Here is a 16,246-nt window from a genome sequence, read left to right as displayed (position 1 = left end):
GAGAGCGCCATTCTTGACTTTTTCCTTATCATTTTCGACATTTGACCAATCAGAGTACAAGGAAATATCGATGGCACGTTTACGCTTAGCACCGCTAGGAGGAGGAGTCAGGAAGCTAGCCGAGTGTCAATCAAGTTGACGAACTGAGCCGAAGGTGTACGAAGTAATGACATATCCTGAGGGGCGTGTCAGAGGTCAAAAAGTTCAGACGTCGAGCATCACTGTCACGGAGGTCAGGCAGCATCATTTTAATGGAGGACTGCGAAACTTATTTTTCGGTAACTTTAACTGTATTTTCGGACAATGTAATTTTATATTTGTATATAATTGTATATATTATAATTGTAAATTTCGTGTGTGCTTTTTTTAAAGAAATAATTTGTATTATAGTAGTTTTGTTCAAAACTATATAACCTAACCGTTAGCCCCCCAACAAAAAAATGTCTGGCAAAAAATCCCATAAAGCCATGTCAGATACTGACTGGATTGCAAGGCTAAAACAGTTTGCCAGCACAGGAGTTTGGCCATCAAATGAGGGTAACAGGCCAGCTCCTCGACAGAAAAAGTGGCATGACGTGTACCAAAGGGTGAGTGTGCTTTTGTCACCTTTGCATGATGTAATAATTGTAATCCTAATCATTTAATTCAATGTCATCATTATTTATAGATATGTATGTAGATAATGTTGCAGGTATTTGAGATTTATGTTTATTTATGTAAAAAAAAACTTTTTTTTTTGCACTGGGAGATTCAGAGATTTGAGGCAGTGGGGGTGGGGATGTTGAGTGAATGGATGTTTTTTTGAAGGTGTGAAATGTTCCTCTCTTGTTCTTTTAAAGGAGGATACAAACTTTACTCTCTCTTTATCTCTAATTTTACAGTTTGTATCTCCCCTTCAAAGAACATGAATAAAAATAAATGACACACTACAATAAATTAATGTAGCATTCATACTGATAAGTTAGAAATGCATGTATTCTATATTATATGTGTGATAATGTTTACAGATTGAAAGATGTCCGATGCAGTCTCGCGGCCAGACAACCTTGCTCGGAGCGGTCCCAAAGTGCATATGTGGTTTTCACACTCAAAAGGTAACAATGTAAAGATGTAACTTGTATTTTTTTATATATATATAATTTACTGAACAAATTCTTCTCGATCAACAATTATTGTAGCCTATGTATTTTTGTGGTTGTCTTAAGCAGGCCACAGCCTCTATTGGACAAGCACCAAGGGTTGTTGAACAACGGTCTGCCGCTACTGGACCAGCACAGGAGGTCATGGCGCAGAGTCAGCGTCAGCTCCCACCCCAGCCTACTTCTAAAATTATACCAAGTTTGTCAAAGGTAATAACATTTTTTTTATATATAATTGCAGTTTTAATATACGTTTAGTATAAAGGTTTAAGTTCAGTGGAAATGGCTGGTATGTTTTTACACCTACCTGCCAGCTATGACACCTTGTACAGGGGCGGCTGTAGTCTGCTTAGTGGTCAGTTTCACTGTCTCAGGTTGGTTTAGATCAAGTAAAATGGTGAAAGAACAATGTAACCTATGTGATCTCTCTTTCTTCTCTGGGCTCTGCTCTTGCATTCTCCTCTTCCACTCTAATTGGGATTTGCCATTATGGGTTAAAGGACACTCGCGTCCTTCATGGCATCTCTCTTGATTTTTCCAACTGGCTATTGAAGCTACGTCTTTCATTCTGTATTTCTCAGGTAACATTCCACTAATGCACAATTAATTATACACGTATTATTAATTAAGTCATCATGAATCTGCTTTGTTGCCATTTCAAGGGTAACCTTCATTACTGTTAATAAACGCTTTCTCTTACAAACTATGTGCAAACTATTTTTGATTTTAAGTCATTTTTAAAAAGTACTTGTTAAATTACTATATACTCACATTCTAGCAATACCTTCCCACACATTTTTCTATTCTAACTGTGCTTATTTCAATCTGTATAAGTAGTAGAGTGTGGTAATACACAGACAAAAAAATAAGTTAAAGAAAGAAAGCAGGTCCTTTAGTTATATAATGAATGATAGGATCAATAGATATTTTCTCATTTTACATTTTATTATATTTTTGGCCAATGTGCTGTTACAATTCAATTTGTCTTTTCATTGAAATTGTTTTGCCCTTTTTTAGTTTACCAAGCCAAGATTTGGTGGGTCCCACATTGCTGCTGCAAAGCCAAATCTGAGTGTGGCTAGGAGACCATCTCAGGCTGTTGACCAACCCAGCGCAGCAGTGTCCAGTGCCCCTACACCAAGCACCACTGTCTCTGTAAGTACTGGCATAATCCACATTGCATTCTAAGACAAATTCCACATCTGTGCACTTTTTAGAAACTTGCATTCTAAGATACATTCCACATCTGTGCACTTTTTAGAAACATATTTTGTATTCCAGGAAACATCTCAGGCTGTTGACCAACCCAGCGCAGCAGTGTCCAGTGCCCCTACACCAAGCACCACTGTCTCTGTAAGTACTGGCATAATCCACATTGCATTCTAAGACACATTCCACATCTGTGCACTTTTTAGAAATATATTTTGTATGCAGGAAATCTTATCATAATGAATTAAGAGCAATACTATACAGTTTTCACACAAAATGCAGTCAGTGAACACATTTCCACAATGCTTACATTTTCTTAACAGACAAGCTATACCTCCCAACAAAATTATGGATTGTTTTTGTAGTATTAACAAATGTTAACACACACCACCCCACAATAGCAAAAACAATATTCCAAACCTTAGATACAGTATAAAAACCTCGGCTTCTTCAATGATATCAGTTCAAAAACAATATATCTCAGCTGATAATAAACAAACAATTGAATAATTGACACACACCTGATTTATGTTGGGTAAATTGGGCCAACCATAGCTGATTGCAGTCTGGCTTAGACTCAGTGGCAGGGGTTATTTTTTTCTGTTACATTGACACTTATACATTAAAAGGAGGACTTTGAGGAGTGATGTTTTTGGAAACAGAAAAAGACAAACACTGTAATGTCTGGACGAGGAAGAGTAAGAGCAAGGGGCCCAGGGAGAAGAGCAGGCCCAGTGAGAGATGCAGTGAGAGGTGCAGTGAGAGGTGCAGTGAGATGTGCAGTGAGATGTGCAGTGAGATGTGCAGTGAGAGGTGCAGTGAGAGGTGCAGTGAGAGGTGCAGTGAGATGTGCAGTGAGATGTGCAGTGAGAGGTGCAGTGAGATGTGCAGTGAGAGGTGCAGTGAGAGGTGCAGTGAGAGATGAGAGGTGCAGTGAGAGGTGCAGTGAGAGATGAGATGTGCAGTGAGAGGTGCAGTGAGAGATGAGAGGTGCAGTGAGATGTGCAGTGAGATGTGCAGTGAGAGGTGCAGTGAGAGATGCAGTGAGATGTGCGAGAGGTGCAGTGAGATGTGCAGTGAGAGGTGCAGTGAGAGATGAGAGGTGCAGTGAGAGGTGCAGTGAGAGATGAGATGTGCAGTGAGAGGTGCAGTGAGAGATGAGAGGTGCAGTGAGAGGAGCAGGGCCAGGGAGAAGCGCAGGCCTAAGGACTTCCAAGGGCTGCAAGAACAGTAGTCAGTGATGAAATTCGTGCCACTATCATTGACCATGTAATCAACCACGGTCTTACACTAAGAGAGGCTGGTAAACAGTAAAGAGAAAAAAAAAACTGATTTGCTTTTTACTGGAATACTGTACATGTGGACATACAGTTCCCAACCAATAAATTTAGTGTAAAAATGGTGGATTGCATGTTTTGTATGCAAATACCTGTAAAACTGAAACACAAAAGTCTATGAAGTTTTTGTAATACAATAGCCAGTATTTTGAAACCTGGTGTACTTTGATTGACTGCATGTACCTTGTGAAGTGAAAACAAGTGTTATTCTTTGACAGAATAATTTCATTCTGAGTCAGATTTCCAGTGTTTTGGTAAAGTTAGTGTGTGCAGAGAAAGATGTGTTCTATTTTGAAATGAAGAGTTAGTATATATTTACAGTTTTTTTCAATTGTTTACACGCAATTTTGAAAACCTCTACCTCCTTCTCCTCTTCATCTACCTCCTTCACCTCTTCCTCTACCTCCTTCTCCTCTTCATCTACCTCCTTCTCCTCTTCCTCTACCTCCTTCACCTCTTCCTCTACCTCCTTCTCCTCTTCATCTACCTCCTTCACCTCTTCCTCTACCTCCTTCTCCTCTTCCTCTACCTCCTTCTCCTCTTCATCTACCTCCTTCACCTCTTCCTCTACCTCCTTCTCCTCTTCCTCTACCTCCTTCTCCTCTTCCTCTACCTCCTTCTCCTCTTCATCTACCTCCTTCAACTCTTCCTCTACCTCCTTCTCCTCTTCCTCTACCTCCTTCATCTCCTCTTTGAGCCCCCCCTCTTATTCTCACTCTTCTTCTTCTTCTAGCTCCTTCCATTTTTGTTGAAGACAGGTGAACTCACCTGCTGCCTTTTATAGCACTCCTGAGTGATGCGTTTTCAAATTAGCACATGTGTGCTTCCACGCCTGATGGATGTGCATATCCAATTCATTCATTAGTGTGGTCAATGGCAATCCGGGGCTTTGTAATGACAAGGAAGTAACCTCACAATCCTTATCTGTGTCTAAGGTGTGAAAATGTGTGTAGAGTTTTACAAATCACTGTGTGTAATGTTTTGCTAAAAGGGTAAAGCAGACATTGTGTGTAATGTTGTGCAAATCTGTGGAGGGGTTTTGCTCATTGGAGTAGAATTTTGCAAATTGCGTGGACATTTTTATTTTAGTGTGTAAACAATCATAAAAATCTGTAACAAAATGTGTTCTTGAGAAGAAAATTATCCATTTGGCCAATTGTGTTTTGTTGGTGTGAGTCTGTGTTAAGAGTTTAGGAAAAAGTATCTGAAGTATGGGTAAGCGCTTGTTAGCGATTGAAAAAAACTGTAAATACTTTTGAAAACAGATTCAAATAATTACAATCCTAAATTGCAATATTATTTCCCACTATTACTGTTTTTGACTGTATTTTAATCATATTTCAAAAACAAAAAGAATCTTACTGAACATAGACCTTTAAACAGTATTGTATAATTCCATCTAGGATTAGTTAAAATTATTGGACAGTTATGACTGTTTCTTTCTCTTGTTATATATGCAACATATATTATATTTCATTGCATGTTGTCTCGGTAAGTAATTTCAAATTGTATTGGTCCAAAATAATTGAATTTGCATATTAACTGTCACAACTCAGTAGAGTCACACAAATTAGTGCTAGCAGCTGACACAATTCTGAAAACTATTGGAACAAATGTATACATTTTATTCTATAACCTTAAGTACGTATTTGACATCCAATATTTTCTATTTTATATGAGGGTAGTCTTGGATAGATAAAGCGGTAATTAAATAAATGACCTGCTAGACTAAATATTTTGTCTTTTTCCTTCACAGACTACTCCTTCGGGGGCATTACTGCAAGATGCATCTGCAGTTCGACTGCATCGTTTGTGGTCGGACACTTTGCCACCAGAGGATTACAGGTGGATTGCCAGCAGGCTTTTTAAAATGGGGCCCAAGGGAAAACAAGAGCTTCGAGACAACCTACAGCTCTGGTATTACCCACCACAGCCAGCACTTATTTTCAACCAGGCTCCAGCTCCAGACAGATTTTTTTGTCATGCTCTGTTGCTACAACATGGTCACAGAAACCCTCATCTGTACGAAGTGTAAAGCCTCGCATGTGTCCTGGAGTCAGACTGTCCTGCAACAGCTGGATCTGGGCCATCGCTCTGAATTTCGGGTCATCCTCACACGGAAGGAAGGGCACTTTAATTCCACATCCAGTTGATAGCCCATCATCACATATGTTTGCAAATACTTTACAAATCAATTATGTAAAATATATGAATGTGTGGATTTTGCTTTTCCTAAGGTATGCCTGTGATATGAGAGTCATTCGGCTCCTGCGTGAGCGTGGCCTAGGCAATAGTCCCGTGTCATCAAACAGCTGCGTGAGAACCACAGTGAGGAGTGGCTCCAGCGTATGGCCCGGTACACCACCCAATGTGTGGACTTCCTCAAACGACCCGGGGTGTTGCAAATACAATTCCAGGAACCCCCAGAGCCTACAGTGGTCCCAAGCTGCAAGTGGCTGCTCACCGTGTACAGCCAAGACATCCTGACAAGGCTGGATGAAATCCATGCAAGGATAACATCTACGTATGGTTCAGTCTTGAAGATGGATTCCACTAAAAAGGTTAGCAGGGGATTTTTGTTAATTTATGATGTTTACTGTTATATCATTATCAGAGCATGAGTATCATATTCTACATGGTGTGATGTTTCATTGCATTGCATGCTTCCTGTCATCTACTGCAGATCACTAAGAAGCTGGCTGGGACGGCAAGGGGAACGGGACTCTGGCTTACCTCTGTTGGCAATGAGTTTGGTCAGGTGCTCATGAGTGTGCTGACAGCACAGGAAGGAGCAGGACTGGACATGATGGTCGATGGTCTGGTGAAAAGGTACAAGCAGGCTAGTGTGGATCCACCTGCTGTTTTGTACGTGGACTGTGGCTGCTGCACTGATGTGGGTGATACCAAGCTGAAAACCAGATTCAGAGGGTGGCCTGATCTCATGATTCGCTTGGACATCTGCCATTTTATGCGCAGGATTGCCATGGGGTGTACAACTGATGCCCATCAGCTGTATCCCATCTTCATGTCACGGCTGTCAGCATGCATTTTTGAGTGGGATGCGGCTGATGTTTCTATGCTTCGCAAAGCAAAGAGAGAGCTGTTGATATCCCAGGGTTGGCCTGCGCTGACAGATGAAGATGTCAACAAGCATCTTACCAGGCATGAGCTGGCACTCCATTGCCGGAGGAGGACCTGTGGAGAGGAGACTACCATCCTTCTCCTTGAGCGGCTGCTTACAGAGCTCCTGAGCAGCAAGGGCAAAGACTCCCTGGGTGTTCCTCTCCTGGACCGAGAAAGGATGGAGCACATCTGGAATGTCCAGAAGAAGCATGTGAAATGCATTCAAGACCCCCCTGGTGTTGTGCTCTATACAGAGACAGGGAGCCTAAACAAGGGAGGTGTGCTTCTAAAGACCTACAGATGTGCCAGAGGCTCCACTTCTCTCAAGTCCTTTCATTTACACCTGAACCGTTTCATCCCAGGTATTGTCTTTGTCACACACACTGTGCATGTGTAAAGAAAGAGCATTAAGTGTTTTTGTGTGTTCCTTTAACACCTCCTGAACACTGTTGTGTCTATTTACAGGGACCAGTGCAAACAGTCTGAACTTTCAGATTTATCTGCTGGAGGGTCTACACCGGTGGAACCAGGACCGGGAGGCTGCTTCCCTGTCATCGGAGCCATCAGCTTTGCGCAGCTACACAGGAGAACTTGTTCACTGTGTAAACGGCAATTATGAAAAGCTGTTTGGCAGGAAAGTGGTCCCCACATTTTGTCCCCCTGCATGTTACACCGGTGAGAATTATTTTATAAATTTTTTATTTGATCAACTTGCAATTACTGTGTAACCTCCGTCTATATGTCAGATTTAACCCTATAGAGTCGATTGTATCATAATTGATATGCAAGTTTCTAAAGGACTCTAAATGATCAACATGATCAAAACTTTTTAGGAAACATGCCCTCTGTCGTCTGATTGATTATAGTCTTTTAGTATAATTGTAAAAGTGTCCACCTTCAGCTCGTGCCTCACGTTTCTTTTCATTGTGAAACATTTACTGATTTTATAAAGTAATTGTAAGAATAACTTTTATATTGTTACTAATATTTAATGACTAGTTACTAGACTGAAGTTTGTTTATTGTTTTTATTTCAGGTGAGCTCATTGGAGTGCAGTATCTGTTCCAGCAGACTGGTCAGGCACTGCAGGACATGAATCCTGACTCTGAGCAGACAGCAGAGCTCATTGAGGACCTCAGTGTGGAGGAGCGAGATGAAGATGAGGGCTTCTGTGACATCAGCGAGGATCACACAATAGCAGATCCGGAGGCTGTTCTGTCACCACCCTCTTCCACACTGACACTGGGTTCTTCTACCCTGGTCACCAGCAGTGCCACACCTGTACTGGGCTCCACATCCCCTTCACTGATCCCTGACCCCAAACTTGTCCTCACACAGTCTCCTTCATCACCTGGACCCTCAGGGACTGCTGTCACACCTGTTCCCTCTGAAACATCTGTTTCAACACTCCCCTCAGAGCCAGAGGATGCTGGTCAGGATGTTGATGAAGAAGAGACGGTAAATACTACTCCTTTGTATGTCTTTCAAATTAACTAGAATAATTATGATGAATTAACATCCAGTGCTTTAAATCCAGACTTTCCACATATTTTACATTTAAAAGTACAGCCTAAATTCATTTGTAAGCTGCAAATACACATCAAGTCAAGTCATCTTTATTTATTTGGTGCTTTGTAAAATGTCAAGAATGGCGCTCTCTGCTTTGTACTATTCAGTGCTTTACGGTGATAAACAGGAAAATAACACAATCAGTTATGGAATTATGCATTAGACAGATGTGATGTAATAATTGTATTGCATGTTTGTGTTTTTTAATAGGCTGTTGACTACCAAAATATCCCGGGTTATCAACATGTGGACCAGCTGGCAGAATATCTGGTGGATCTCCGGGACCACACAGCCCTCGGCCTGACCAACCAGGAAGCCAACACCATAATTGCTCTTTGGCAGAACCTGGATGACCGGGACAAGGAACGGGTGGTGTATGACAGTCGATGCCGAAAGAGACTGCTGAGTGGACGCTTCAAGGTCCCGAAGAAGCCCACTCACCCTGGTGTAGAGAGCACCACCAGATGTGTGCTGGGTGCAAGCAGCGCACCTGCTCAGTGGCCTGACTGTTGCCGTCTGGTGGAGACCATCTTCATCAGACTTTGCACTGTCCACCCAAGCCCCAAAAGAAAAGGCAAGGGAGCCCTGTCAAGATGGTCTCTGATCCTGCAAGACTATCGCAGGATAAGGCAGCTTGTACTGGGCAACAGCTTGGTGATGGGAGGAACATCCATGCAGCTGGTGGAGGTTAACCAGAACACCCTGATTCAGTGGTATAACAAAAGACAGAAAAAGCAGGAGCTGTCTGTGCTGCTTCAGGGCATTCAGTTGCCTCAGCCCCTCCCTGAAGCTCATGAGCCTCTCCAGGTAGCCAAACGTCTACGGACTGAGCCAGAACAACCAGGGGAGCAGCACCAGTACAAGCTACCAGAGAGTACAGCTGGTCAGGCAAAGCAGAGGCAGACTTCTGTTGGGCGACCCCCTCTCAGACCCAAGGCACCAGCGCAGAGTCAGACGTTGCTGACACCATCTGCATCTGGAGCATCACTGCAGATGGTACCAAATATACTTATACCATCAGCACCAGGTTTCCAGGGTGTGCCCATGTTCCAGGCTGTGCCAATGTTCCAGGGTGTGCCAATGTTCCAGGGAGTGCAAATGATCCAGGGCATCCCAATGGCCCAGGGGATGCAAATGGTACAGCCACTGTTACAGCCAACAGCTGTAAAGGGCACCCGCTTACCCGCTTCACCAGCTGCCAATCCAGACGCCATGCCCAAGAGACCCTACAGGAGAACCGTAGAGGCCAACACTTGCAAAAAATGTGGGCAATTTAAAACAAGTGCAACAGGACATAGCCAGTACAGGGGCAGGGTGTACTGCCCACAGACTGAGACTGTTTCAAAAGAAGTGTGGTTAGAGGAAATGCGGAGAACCATTTCCAAATAATGTATATATTTTCATGTATATAGCATCATGTATATAGTGTAAACAGTTGTTTAAATAGTTAATACTTGTGTTGAATATTATTTAATTGTTTTTTTTAACGTTATTTAACATTTTAACTTTTTATTTCTTGTTTTTGAAAACCTATTTAACTCTTCATTTTATTTATTTATTTTTAAAACATGTTACCAGTATTTAACATTTTAATATTCATTACTGTTCTGTTGGCATGATTGGCAAATAAAAACAAATTGGCAAGTGATTTCTTTTTGACTTTGACTTTCATATAACACTAGTTCATCAGAACACTGCAACAATATAACATTTGTATATAAAAAATATAATTTATACATTTTGTTATTCTTGTGATTGACATTTTCAGCATATTAGTTACTATTTAATGGGTTGCATCTTTGTTCATTACAAATAACAGATTTGCAAGTGTCTTGTTTGAATGTAACCTAAAAAAATACTTAATCAGATCAATAATAATACAACAACTACTAAATAATAACACTGTTCCATTGGCAATTATATATTTTTATGAAAGAATATCAAAGAAACACAACAAACAAATTACATATGTATATTTTATTAACACTGGAACAGTATGCATTCAAAAAGAATTTGCTTATTTACTTTTACTTTCATATAACACAATATTTCATCAGTACACTGCACCAATATAACATTTGTATTTAAAAAGATAATTTGTCCATTTTGTTATTCTTGTGACAGACATTCTTCATATTAGTTACTATTTAATGGGTTGCATCTTTGTTCGTTGCATAATAATGCAAATAACATTTTTTTTTAATGAAAGAATATCAAAAAACAACAAACAAATTACATATGTATATTTTATAAACACTGGAACAGTATGCATTAAAAAATTTAGCTTATTTACTTTTACTTTATTATAACAATATTTTATCAGTACACTGCAACAATATAACATTTGTATATAAAAATATAATTTGTACATTTTGTTATTCTTGTGAAACATTTTACAGCATATAAGTTACTAATTAATGATTTGCATCTTTGTTCATTGCATAATAATGCAAATAACATTATTTTTCATGATAGAATATCAAAAAACACAAAAAACAAATTAAATATGTATATTTTATTAAAACGGGAACAAACTTGGTGCACACCTGAAATAGAAAACAGTGTGATATAAATGCGTGATTTTCACACACGAAGAAACCGGAAAATGTATCATAAGATCTATGCTAATGAAGGCATATCTTTGAACATCAAATTTCAGCCTTTCTTTTCTTCGTTTTTTCTTTCTCTTCTTCCCCCTCTCTTTTTCCTCCTTCCCCCTTTTCTTCCCTTCTTCCCCACCTTTGTTGGACTATTGTTCCCCAGCTTGAACGCAGCGCCTTAGACCGCTCGGCCATCCTGACATGACGGCCAGTGGTGAGCAGCATTTTTGAATCTAGGGCTTCACCGCTTACCCGAGTCAGAGAACATGCCTCGTTGGCGCAGTTAGGCAGCGCGTCAGTCTCATAATCTGAAGGTCGTGAGTTCGAGCCTCACACGGGGCAGAATGGTGCTTTTTGATACACGGGACCGTGTAAATAAAGGAGCTGCTTTCTGTATTCCCTTTTATGCCTTTGTCCATTTCTTCATATGCACTGTAATTGAAATCCAGTGTTTTTTTAAGACTAATGTTGAACAAATGCAGTAATAGTATTACTCTCATATTCATGTCATATGTGTCAGTGTTGTTACAATGTTTTGTTAAGGCTTATATCATTCTTTCATTCTAATGGCATGTCTTGTTAATGCTAATGTAATTTTTTACATGACATTCCTTGAACCTTGTGTCATGACACTCCACCCCATGCCCCCAAACCCATGACATTTCATTCCAAGAAATTTCCAAGAGTCCTTGCCATGAAATTCTACTGCATCTTCTTCCGGTAAACATCACAACATGTTATTTCGTGAAATTCAGTTGAATCCGATTCAATCAACATGTCCATTTTTTCTGAAATGTCATGACTTGAAATTCCAAGTGCCATAGAATCCCATACATTGCACTAAAGTGTTACTTTAAAGGTCATGTACTGCAGGTCAGTGTTACTTTAATGTTTGGTTTATTCTAGCATGAACTGATTTGCAGTGCTTTGTCAACATTACTGCATTTCTTGATAAACTTGCCAGAGGGTTAAAGACTCTAGCTTGGGCCCGCAGCCAAAGGTTAGGTTTGTCAGAAGTGGGATTCGAACCCACGCCTCCAGGGGAGACTGCGACCTGAACGCAGCGCCTTAGACCGCTCGGCCATCCTGACATGACGGCCAGTGGTGAGCAGCATTTTTGCACCTACACGGAATGGCAGATGATCTAGAATTTAGAGCTTCACCGCTTACCCGAGTCAGAGCACATGCCTCGTTGGCGCAGTTAGGCAGCGCGTCAGTCTCATAATCTGAAGGTCGTGAGTTCGAGCCTCACACGGGGCAGAATGGTGCTTTTTGATACACGGGACCGTGTAAATAAAGGAGCTGCTTTCCGTATTCCCTTTTATGCCTTTGTCCATTTCTTCATATGCACTGTAATTGAAATCCAGTGTTTTTTTAAGACTAATGTTGAACAAATGCAGTAATAGTATTACTCTCATATTCATGTCATATGTGTCAGTGTTGTTACAATGTTTTGTTAAGGCTTATATCATTCTTTCATTCTAATGGCATGTCTTGTTAATGCTAATGTAATTTTTTACATGACATTCCTTGAATCTTGTGTCATGACACTCCACCCCATGCCCCCAAACCCATGACATTTCATTCCAAGAAATTTCCAAGAATCCTTGCCATGAAATTCTACTGCATCTTCTTCCGGTAAACATCACAACATGTTATTTCGTGAAATTCAGTTGAATCCGATTCAATCAACATGTCCATTTTTTCTGAAATGTCATGACTTGAAATTCCAAGTGCCATAGAATCCCATACATTGCACTAAAGTGTTACTTTAAAGGTCATGTACTGCAGGTCAGTGTTACTTTAATGTTTGGTTTATTCTAGCATGAACTGATTTGCAGTGCTTTGTCAACATTACTGCATTTCTTGATAAACTTGCCAGAGGGTTAAAGACTCTAGCTTGGGCCCGCAGCCAAAGGTTAGGTTTGTCAGAAGTGGGATTCGAACCCACTCCTCCAGGGGAGACTGCGACCTGAACGCAGCGCCTTAGACCGCTCGGCCATCCTGACATGACGGCCAGTGGTGAGCAGCATTTTTCAATCTAGGGCTTCACCGCTTACCCGAGTCAGAGAACATGCCTCGTTGGCGCAGTTAGGCAGCGCGTCAGTCTCATAATCTGAAGGTCGTGAGTTCGAGCCTCACACGGGGCAGAATGGTGCTTTTTGATACACGGGACCGTGTAAATAAAGGAGCTGCTTTCTGTATTCCCTTTTATGCCTTTGTCCATTTCTTCATATGCACTGTAATTGAAATCCAGTGTTTTTTTAAGACTAATGTTGAACAAATGCAGTAATAGTATTACTCTCATATTCATGTCATATTCTACTGCATCTTCTTCCGGTAAACATCACAACATGTTATTTCGTGAAATTCAGTTGAATCCGATTCAATCAACATGTCCATTTTTTCTGAAATGTCATGACTTGAAATTCCAAGTGCCATAGAATCCCATACATTGCACTAAAGTGTTACTTTAAAGGTCATGTACTGCAGGTCAGTGTTACTTTAATGTTTGGTTTATTCTAGCATGAACTGATTTGCAGTGCTTTGTCAACATTACTGCATTTCTTGATAAACTTGCCAGAGGGTTAAAGACTCTAGCTTGGGCCCGCAGCCAAAGGTTAGGTTTGTCAGAAGTGGGATTCGAACCCACGCCTCCAGGGGAGACTGCGACCTGAACGCAGCGCCTTAGACCGCTCGGCCATCCTGACATGACGGCCAGTGGTGAGCAGCATTTTTGCACCTACACGGAATGGCAGATGATCGAGAATCTAGGGCTTCACCGCTTACCCGAGTCAGAGCACATGCCTCGTTGGCGCAGTTAGGCAGCGCGTCAGTCTCATAATCTGAAGGTCGTGAGTTCGAGCCTCACACGGGGCAGAAAGGTGCTTTTTGATACACAGGACCGTGTAAATAAAGGAGCTGCTTTCTGTATTCCCTTTTATGCCTTTGTCCATTTCTTCATATGCACTGTAATTGAAATCCAGTGTTTTTTTAAGACTAATGTTGAACAAATGCAGTAATAGTATTACTCTCATATTCATGTCATATGTGTCAGTGTTGTTACAATGTTTTGTTAAGGCTTATATCATTCTTTCATTCTAATGGCATGTCTTGTTAATGCTAATGTAATTTTTTACATGACATTCCTTGAATCTTGTGTCATGACACTCCACCCCATGCCCCCAAACCCATGACATTTCATTCCAAGAAATTTCCAAGAATCCTTGCCATGAAATTCTACTGCATCTTCTTCCGGTAAACATCACAACATGTTATTTCGTGAAATTCAGTTGAATCCGATTCAATCAACATGTCCATTTTTTCTGAAATGTCATGACTTGAAATTCCAAGTGCCATAGAATCCCATAATTGCACTAAAGTGTTACTTTAAAGGTCATGTACTGCAGGTCAGTGTTACTTTAATGTTTGGTTTATTCTAGCATGAACTGATTTGCAGTGCTTTGTCAACATTACTGCATTTCTTGATAAACTTGCCAGAGGGTTAAAGACTCTAGCTTGGGCCCGCAGCCAAAGGTTAGGTTTGTCAGAAGTGGGATTCGAACCCACACCTCCAGGGGAGACTGCGACCTGAACGCAGCGCCTTAGACCGCTCGGCCATCCTGACATGACGGCCAGTGGTGAGCAGCATTTTTGCACCTACACGGAATGGCAGATGATCTAGAATCTAGGGCTTCACCGCTTACCCGAGTCAGAGCACATGCCTCGTTGGCGCAGTTAGGCAGCGCGTCAGTCTCATAATCTGAAGGTCGTGAGTTCGAGCCTCACACGGGGCAGAAAGGTGCTTTTTGATACACGGGACCGTGTAAATAAAGGAGCTGCTTTCTGTATTCCCTTTTATGCCTTTGTCCATTTCTTCATATGCACTGTAATTGAAATCCAGTGTTTTTTTAAGACTAATGTTGAACAAATGCAGTAATAGTATTACTCTCATATTCATGTCATATGTGTCAGTGTTGTTACAATGTTTTGTTAAGGCTTATATCATTCTTTCATTCTAATGGCATGTCTTGTTAATGCTAATGTAATTTTTTACATGACATTCCTTGAATCTTGTGTCATGACACTCCACCCCATGCCCCCAAACCCATGACATTTCATTCCAAGAAATTTCCAAGAATCCTTGCCATGAAATTCTACTGCATCTTCTTCCGGTAATCATCACAACATGTTATTTCGTGAAATTCAGTTGAATCCGATTCAATCAACATGTCCATTTTTTCTGAAATGTCATGACTTGAAATTCCAAGTGCCATAGAATCCCATACATTGCACTAAAGTGTTACTTTAAAGGTCATGTACTGCAGGTCAGTGTTACTTTAATGTTTGGTTTATTCTAGCATGAACTGATTTGCAGTGCTTTGTCAACATTACTGCATTTCTTGATAAACTTGCCAGAGGGTTAAAGACTCTAGCTTGGGCCCGCAGCCAAAGGTTAGGTTTGTCAGAAGTGGGATTCGAACCCACGCCTCCAGGGGAGACTGTGACCTGAACGCCAGCTGCCGAAGGATAGTCCGTCAAAATGGGGATAATGTTGAACAATGTTGAACGCCACAGCCAATCACGTCGACGCGCTATAACATTTGCAGCCAATTAGAGAGCGCCATTCTCGACATTATAACATTTGCAGCCAATCAGAGAGCGCCATTCTTGACTTTTTCCTTATCATTTTCGACATTTGACCAATCAGAGTAAAGATGTAACTTGTATTTTTTTTATGTGCAGTGAGATGTGCAGTGAGATGTGCAGTGAGAGGTGCAGTGAGAGATGAGAGGTGCAGTGAGAGGAGCAGGGCCAGGGAGAAGAGCAGGCCTAAGGACTTCCAAGGGCTGCCAGAACAGTAGTCAGTGATGAAATTCGTGCCACTATCATTGACCATGTAAAACTGAAACACAAAAGTCTATGAAGTTTTTGTAATACAATAGCCAGTATTTTGAAACCTGGTGTACTTTGATTGACTGCATGTACCTTGTGAAGTGAAAACAAGTGTTATTCTTTGACAGAATAATTTCATTCTGAGTCAGATTTCCAGTGTTTTGGTAAAGTTAGTGTGTGCAGAGAAAGATGTGTTCTATTTTGAAATGAAGAGTTAGTATATATTTACAGTTTTTTTCAATTGTTTACACGCAATTTTGAAAACCTCTACCTCCTTCTCCTCTTCATCTACCTCCTTCACCTCTTCCTCTACCTCCTTCTCCTCTTCATCTACCTCCTTCTCCTCTTCCTCTACCTCCTTCACCTCTTCCTC

At 41.0% G+C, this 16,246-nt stretch overlaps 1 protein-coding gene and 9 non-coding genes across 12 annotated transcripts; 6 read left to right on the top strand and 4 right to left on the bottom strand.

Annotated features, from left to right (window-relative positions):
• Positions 1-401: 401 nt before the first annotated feature.
• On the top strand, positions 402-10,025 carry LOC143715517 (uncharacterized). 3 transcript variants are annotated; one of them, XM_077207329.1, is made up of 10 exons: positions 1,006-1,094; positions 1,209-1,349; positions 1,640-1,720; positions 2,157-2,294; positions 2,421-2,492; positions 5,442-6,246; positions 6,369-7,170; positions 7,274-7,483; positions 7,845-8,266; positions 8,588-10,025. In XM_077207329.1, exons 6-10 carry the CDS (start codon positions 6,034-6,036, stop codon positions 9,764-9,766), a joined length of 2,826 nt encoding a protein of 941 aa, XP_077063444.1. In that variant the 5' UTR covers positions 1,006-1,094; positions 1,209-1,349; positions 1,640-1,720; positions 2,157-2,294; positions 2,421-2,492; positions 5,442-6,033; the 3' UTR covers positions 9,767-10,025. The 3 variants fall into 3 exon arrangements, with proteins under 3 accessions (XP_077063445.1, XP_077063444.1, XP_077063446.1); XM_077207331.1 differs by lacking the exon at positions 1,006-1,094 and having other exon boundaries at positions 5,442-5,602; positions 5,696-6,246; XM_077207330.1 differs by lacking the exon at positions 1,640-1,720 and having other exon boundaries at positions 402-1,094.
• A 1,220-nt stretch (positions 10,026-11,245) lies between these two features.
• trnam-cau (transfer RNA methionine (anticodon CAU)) lies at positions 11,246-11,319 on the top strand. Its single transcript has one exon. It is a non-coding gene; the product is annotated as a tRNA-Met (tRNA).
• Positions 11,320-11,985: 666 nt separating this feature from the next.
• On the bottom strand, positions 11,986-12,068 carry trnal-cag (transfer RNA leucine (anticodon CAG)). The gene has a single exon. It is a non-coding gene; the product is annotated as a tRNA-Leu (tRNA).
• A 95-nt stretch (positions 12,069-12,163) lies between these two features.
• On the top strand, positions 12,164-12,237 carry trnam-cau (transfer RNA methionine (anticodon CAU)). The gene has a single exon. It is a non-coding gene; the product is annotated as a tRNA-Met (tRNA).
• Positions 12,238-12,903: 666 nt separating this feature from the next.
• On the bottom strand, positions 12,904-12,986 carry trnal-cag (transfer RNA leucine (anticodon CAG)). The gene has a single exon. It is a non-coding gene; the product is annotated as a tRNA-Leu (tRNA).
• Positions 12,987-13,053: 67 nt separating this feature from the next.
• Positions 13,054-13,127, top strand: trnam-cau (transfer RNA methionine (anticodon CAU)). Its single transcript has one exon. It is a non-coding gene; the product is annotated as a tRNA-Met (tRNA).
• A 478-nt stretch (positions 13,128-13,605) lies between these two features.
• Positions 13,606-13,688, bottom strand: trnal-cag (transfer RNA leucine (anticodon CAG)). The gene has a single exon. It is a non-coding gene; the product is annotated as a tRNA-Leu (tRNA).
• A 95-nt stretch (positions 13,689-13,783) lies between these two features.
• trnam-cau (transfer RNA methionine (anticodon CAU)) lies at positions 13,784-13,857 on the top strand. The gene has a single exon. It is a non-coding gene; the product is annotated as a tRNA-Met (tRNA).
• A 665-nt stretch (positions 13,858-14,522) lies between these two features.
• Positions 14,523-14,605, bottom strand: trnal-cag (transfer RNA leucine (anticodon CAG)). The gene has a single exon. It is a non-coding gene; the product is annotated as a tRNA-Leu (tRNA).
• A 95-nt stretch (positions 14,606-14,700) lies between these two features.
• On the top strand, positions 14,701-14,774 carry trnam-cau (transfer RNA methionine (anticodon CAU)). Its single transcript has one exon. It is a non-coding gene; the product is annotated as a tRNA-Met (tRNA).
• Positions 14,775-16,246: the final 1,472 nt, after the last annotated feature.

Source organism: Siphateles boraxobius, unplaced genomic scaffold, assembly GCF_051911475.1.
Source record: "Siphateles boraxobius isolate OS27281-9 unplaced genomic scaffold, OSU_SipBor_1 6, whole genome shotgun sequence".
NCBI lineage: Eukaryota > Metazoa > Chordata > Actinopteri > Cypriniformes > Leuciscidae > Siphateles > Siphateles boraxobius.
The sequence above is the reverse complement of the archived record's forward strand: the minus strand, read 5'-3'. Positions and strand labels throughout refer to the sequence as shown.

Excerpts from the sequence above, each read along its gene's own strand:
- LOC143715517 (XM_077207330.1), top strand. The coding sequence starts at position 6,034 with ATGGCCCGGTACACCACCCAATGTGTGGACTTCCTCAAACGACCCGGG. Across the intron at positions 7,484-7,844 it reads TCCCCCTGCATGTTACACCG|GTGAGCTCATTGGAGTGCAG; the intron begins GTGAGAATTATT and ends TTTTTATTTCAG. Across the intron at positions 8,267-8,587 it reads ATGTTGATGAAGAAGAGACG|GCTGTTGACTACCAAAATAT; the intron begins GTAAATACTACT and ends GTTTTTTAATAG.